Genomic DNA, 4950 nt, shown 5'->3' with positions numbered 1-4950 from the left:
AACGTCGCAAGAGCTGTACCACCGAGAAGACACCTTGGTTAGTTATCTGTCCGACCCGGCATCTGATATGTTGTTGCGCGTCATGACTCACGATTGAGACGCCAAAGTGTAATCGGCGAGAATTAGGATTCGAAAAAGTGTCGTCGACAAGTGCGTAAGTTTGTTGTGGTTGTTCGGTGTGCTTCCCGTTTCGGAAGTCTTTCGTGATGTTCGAAATAGGAAAGGAACTCTGGAGAGCTGGCAGTCGTGCAGTAGTGTGGATCGGAAGTAGACAAGTAAGGTAGTATTAAACCTGGTGTTTATTCACAACACAGGAGAAGAATTAGGATCCGAAGATGGTTGAGAAGCTGTGATGGGGATTCCAAGAAAAGAGGTCTGGACGGAGAAGGGGATCCGTCGGTCTTATAACATGAGGATTACTGGAACTGGAACGAGGCAATGTCAAAATGGAAGTCAAGGGGGTGACCTTATTTTCCCTACCTTGTCGTTGGCATCAATTGTCTCTTGGACCACACCCCGGTACCCAGTCAGTCCCAATCCCAAAGACAACCACACCAGACACGACAGGGCAGCCGGGGGACCCAGCCAAAGCAGCCAGGTACCTTGTCTGGTGTGTGTTTGGCCTTGAGCTGGTCTCCGTTTTACGAGACGAGCTGGACAACGCCTGAGGTACAGTAGCGTAACTCGATGGTACCCATGTACCTTGGAGACAGAGACACCCACTGAAGCAATGGGGCCAGCTTGGACGGACCCATCTCCTTTTGCCGGGAGATTTCCATTTTCAGGCCCATTTCAGGACCCAGCGGATGGCCTCGGTGGATTTCAGCGGGCCGGGGGGTTCCCTGTCTAATCCACCAGTTCTCCCACACGTCTCGAGAAACGAAACGGAGCTTGTGTGGGCGCGGCAGGTTGCTGGCGCTGTCGCAGTGGTCAGAGGTAGCTGGTACCAGCGACATGGAGCGAGAAAACGGAATGATGAGGTGAGCAGATTGGCACACTCTGGCACTGTGCCCTCCAGAACGGTATCACGGTACTCGAGGCACCCTGGGCACGGACGCCCGAGAGATCCAGCGACACAGCGAGCGAGCCAGTCCTCCCGGCGAGAAGAGCCACGATGTTGTTGTCCTGCCGTGGCTGCCATCCACCCGTTTTAGCTTTTGCCATTTGATGCCAGCCAGTGTCTGGGGCTGTCAAGCAAGTGTCAAACTGTCAGACTCAGAGTGTGCCCCTGGCAGCTTGGGGCCTTCCTAAAGTTGATTTGATCGCCTCAAACGTGCGTACGGAGGGTGCCATCCAGAGGGACATTGGGCAATCAGATTGCTGCTGGTTGGCAAAGACTTACAGAGTTTCTCTGTGGTTGCGTACGCAGCGCATCGCAGGCGTGCAGTGCAGCTCAGCGGTCTGACTGATGATGTTCGAGCGCTTTGCACTTCCTTTCCTGTCTTTGAATGTTACATTTGCCATGGGATCCGGCTTTACCTACGTCGTGTCTTGTCTTGTGGTGGTGAGGCTGGTGCTGATGCTGTTCGGTCTCTGAGATATTGGGTATTGGCACCTCATCGCCGTCATAACACGGGGCGACGGGAACCACCGCAGAAAACAGGGGTCGCGCTTATTAGTGATTGACGTCGGCGACGGCGAGTCCCAAAGACTTCATCCCTAACAATTCCCGTCTGGTCGTCAGAAAAGCAGCGGTTGTTCCGAAAGTATTGCGCCGCAAATGGGTAAATGGGTTTGTTCCTGCGTGATCGTGATGAGTTTGGGGCGTTTTCCGTTCGTTCATTCGTTCAGTAATCTGTGTGTTGCTTTTTGTTTGTCTCGAGATGAAAAGGAAGGTCCCAGGTCCCGTCGTGATGCAAAACAGAGGAAAAAGTAAAAAGTGGAAGGCACAAGGAGGGGCAGACGGGAGGTACGGACGAGAGGTTGCAGCGTGCCTGGGACGGAAGCCCGCGCATTGCCCGCCATATTCCAGTGGACAGCCCGCAGTGGCCGCATACAATCACGGACATCCGGACCCGATGCAGTGGGCGATGGACGGTGCCGTGAACGCCCACTTGTTTCCGGATGTTTCATCCTTCGGATTGGCCATGAGGCTGGAAAATGAAGGTTGCGAACAAACAACAAAAGTGAACACACACACACGGCAGCCGCACATGAAAAATTTTCACTGAAATTTCTTCGGTTTGATGCCAGCCTCGTCATCACGGTGTCGAGAGAGGAAGGAGCACTCGTCATGGCCGTCACTTTGCGTGCGCTCGGGCCCGGGACGGAAGGGACACGGCCGGCAAGGACTCTTCCTTCCTTCCTTTCGCGCCTTCCGCTTCAGAAGTAATCTCAAGGCAGCACTCAAACAAAGGTCCGTGTTCCTTCTTCTACCGTGCTACGAGAAATCTCTTCACACTTTTTTTTTTTTGTTCTTGGGAATCACGGGAACGGCGCCCATCAATCCAACCTCACGACCAGTTAGGGCTTCCACTCCCACAACTTCAGCGCAATGACACCTCACCACACTCGATCCAGGAACCGGAACATGCATCACCACTACCACCAAGAAGACTCGCAACGCCCCAATAACACATCACGGATTCACGACCCTGAAAATCCGGTTCTCCATTATATGACGACCCTTATTATCATGTCAAATGGTGACATTCGATCGACTCTCGATCGTCCCTCTCCCGTCTCTTAGGTTGTCTCTTGTCTTCCACCTCATCCATCCGCTCTTCCGTTACAAACTCCGGCCTCTTCGGAGACGCTCCAGTCTCTTACCTTATTCCCGTCTCCCACCTCTGGTCCGAGTATGCTTGGCAAAACAAGACAACACAAGACAGGACAAGACAAGACTACCTTGGACTATGCAGTAGGGCTGCAGCCTTTTTGGAGCCTCTCAGTCTCTCACTCCTCTTTACAGCTCCAGCTTTTCTCCGGATCGGCCTCAATCGGGAACTAGGGGCAGACTATCCGGGAATACGGAGAACCATAAAGGTCCATATCAGGGACGGTCCGAACCCCGAGTTGCTCCTCTGAGCGACTTCTGACAGGCCCAGCCTCCAGTTTCATCTTTTTGAAGTCCTCGTTCGGTCTTGACGTTTGCCGGCTCCCAATCCGGACTCCAACACCCCTGATAAGCCACAAGCCACACCCACCACTCACACACCACACCGCGCCCACAAGACAAGATGGTTTGATCTTTGCAGGCATATCAAGTGAAAGTCAAGAAAACATTACTTACACCTCTCAGACGCACATGCGCAGTTCGCCGGATGACAGGAACAAAAGATCATCTCCAGAGAAGCCGGATCTATATGTCCTACAATGGGAACAAGACAGCGGGACAGGACCGCCGCTGACTGATGGATGATATGGCTGCGCCTTGCTCTTAATTCCGCCACGGTCATCCTGCCGCCACAACCACCTTCACCACCGCCATCGACGACATGACCGACTCAATTTATCCTCTGCAAACACAGCTGCCACGATTGGAGAGAAAAGAATTTCACCCCTGGAATCTCGACAAATTTTTTTTCTCTGATTCTCAATTGAGCCAACCCCGAGTCCGCATCATGAACATGTGCAGAGAAGTGCGGCATGCCGCTGCACTCCTGATGCAGAGTTTGCACTCTCTCAGGGCATTGGACGATGGCATCGTGTCTGCCATCACAGGCCCAGAGGTACCTCCAGGTATGTACCCAAAAAACATGTTACGATGGCTGGGGTTTCCGGGTGCAGTGCCCTTGGTTCCCTTCGGCTCGCACCGCACATTCAGCTTCTCAACAAGGAAGAAAAAACAAAGGACAGCATTTTTCGTCATTTTGGGTCCCCTTCTCACATTCACCCACATTCACGAGCGATGGACATGTTTCGTTGGTGGACATGCAAGATGCACTGCATCTTGCAAGTGTCAGTTTCAGATTTGCCTGGACCCGCCGTTAGTGCTAGCCTTTACCCCGTACTAACCACGAACTACCCGTAGACTATGGCCTAGCCTGGAGAGCTACTGCGGCCCAGTCTGCTCTAGCTGCTACGGGGGTGGGCACTGGTACGATACGGCGGCGTTGCAGTTCGACAACACCATCGCCAGTCTGCCAATTGCCATATCTGGACATCCGAGTCCCACCGGCCAGAGAGCTTTGTCCATTCCTGCCCGTCGATTTCTCCATGGCCGGCGACTACATGCCCAGCCCGGAATCCGCTGCTATCTCGTCGCACTTTGTCGCATCTCGGAACCAAAGGAACGTGTGCAGCAACGCCGAGCCATTGGGGAAACCAAGAGCCCCTCCGGACGACCAGGAGAACCCCCGGACTCTGCATACGCGGCATTCTTCCTAGGGCAGGTGGGAAACAAGGGTTGGCCTTCCTCTCTTCGGTGCTGGTTCGGTGCTTGTTGGGCTTCGTGGCACTGCATCAGATATCCAGCTAATAATAGGCCCACTTTTGCGATAGTGAAGCTGCTGGTCGCCCTCGGTGTTGGCTAACTCTGGTCCACGTTTTTCCCTCGTCCACACGACCACGGTAGCCAGACCCTGATGACCTCTTCTGCACTTGGCTCCAGATCGGTGCTCTCTCCGTCTGCATTGCCGTCCGTCCAGTGGCCACGGCCTCGCACTCTTGGACACCCGCAGTGCACTACCGTGGTGGCCTGCAGATAGGCCTGCCCACCTATGGACAGCATCTCCAGAGCGTCCCCATCGGCCTCCAGCCTCCTCCTTCTCATTCGGCCGTAGGCAGAGCGTTTTGTCAAGGCCAGCGAGTCAACGAGTCCCTCCGGTTCCTCCCTGGATAGTCTGGGCCACAACACCAGTCCTGCTCCAGTCCACAAACAACAAAAGCCCAGCGAGCCATCGAATCCACAGAGATGGGCCAGAGTTGCCCGAGACAGGCTACAGAGTTCTTGCTCGGGGAATAAATCATCACCGGACTCCACGCAAAACGGCTCGAAAACAACAGCAT

General features: G+C 54.1%; 3 protein-coding genes across 3 annotated transcripts; 1 reads left to right on the top strand and 2 right to left on the bottom strand.

Annotated features, from left to right (window-relative positions):
* Window positions 1–446: 446 nt before the first annotated feature.
* Window positions 447–1262, top strand: B0H65DRAFT_508583 (uncharacterized protein; the record flags this gene model as incomplete). The annotated part of the gene is given in 5 exon segments (XM_062828237.1): window positions 447–612; window positions 630–669; window positions 797–936; window positions 1019–1122; window positions 1155–1262. 5 exon segments carry the CDS (start codon window positions 447–449, stop codon window positions 1260–1262), a joined length of 558 nt encoding a protein of 185 aa, XP_062681361.1.
* Window positions 1263–2818: 1556 nt separating this feature from the next.
* Window positions 2819–3319, bottom strand: B0H65DRAFT_184229 (uncharacterized protein). The gene has a single exon (XM_062821548.1). It carries the CDS (start codon window positions 3199–3201, stop codon window positions 2947–2949), a length of 255 nt encoding a protein of 84 aa, XP_062681360.1. The 5' UTR covers window positions 3202–3319; the 3' UTR covers window positions 2819–2946.
* An 850-nt stretch (window positions 3320–4169) lies between these two features.
* B0H65DRAFT_508582 (uncharacterized protein) lies at window positions 4170–4950 on the bottom strand (the record flags this gene model as incomplete). The annotated part of the gene is given in 5 exon segments (XM_062828236.1): window positions 4170–4305; window positions 4433–4523; window positions 4543–4626; window positions 4660–4894; window positions 4915–4950. 5 exon segments carry the CDS (start codon window positions 4948–4950, stop codon window positions 4170–4172), a joined length of 582 nt encoding a protein of 193 aa, XP_062681359.1.

This window comes from Neurospora tetraspora (assembly GCF_033439725.1).
Source record: "Neurospora tetraspora strain CBS 560.94 chromosome Unknown B0H65scaffold_4, whole genome shotgun sequence".
In the NCBI taxonomy this organism is placed as follows: domain Eukaryota; kingdom Fungi; phylum Ascomycota; class Sordariomycetes; order Sordariales; family Sordariaceae; genus Neurospora; species Neurospora tetraspora.
This window is presented reverse-complemented; position numbering and strand designations above follow the sequence as displayed.

Bases quoted from the DNA above. Each gene is read 5' to 3' on its own strand.
- B0H65DRAFT_184229 (XM_062821548.1), bottom strand. From the start codon at position 3,201: ATGCCTGCAAAGATCAAACCATCTTGTCTTGTGGGCGCGGTGTGGTGT.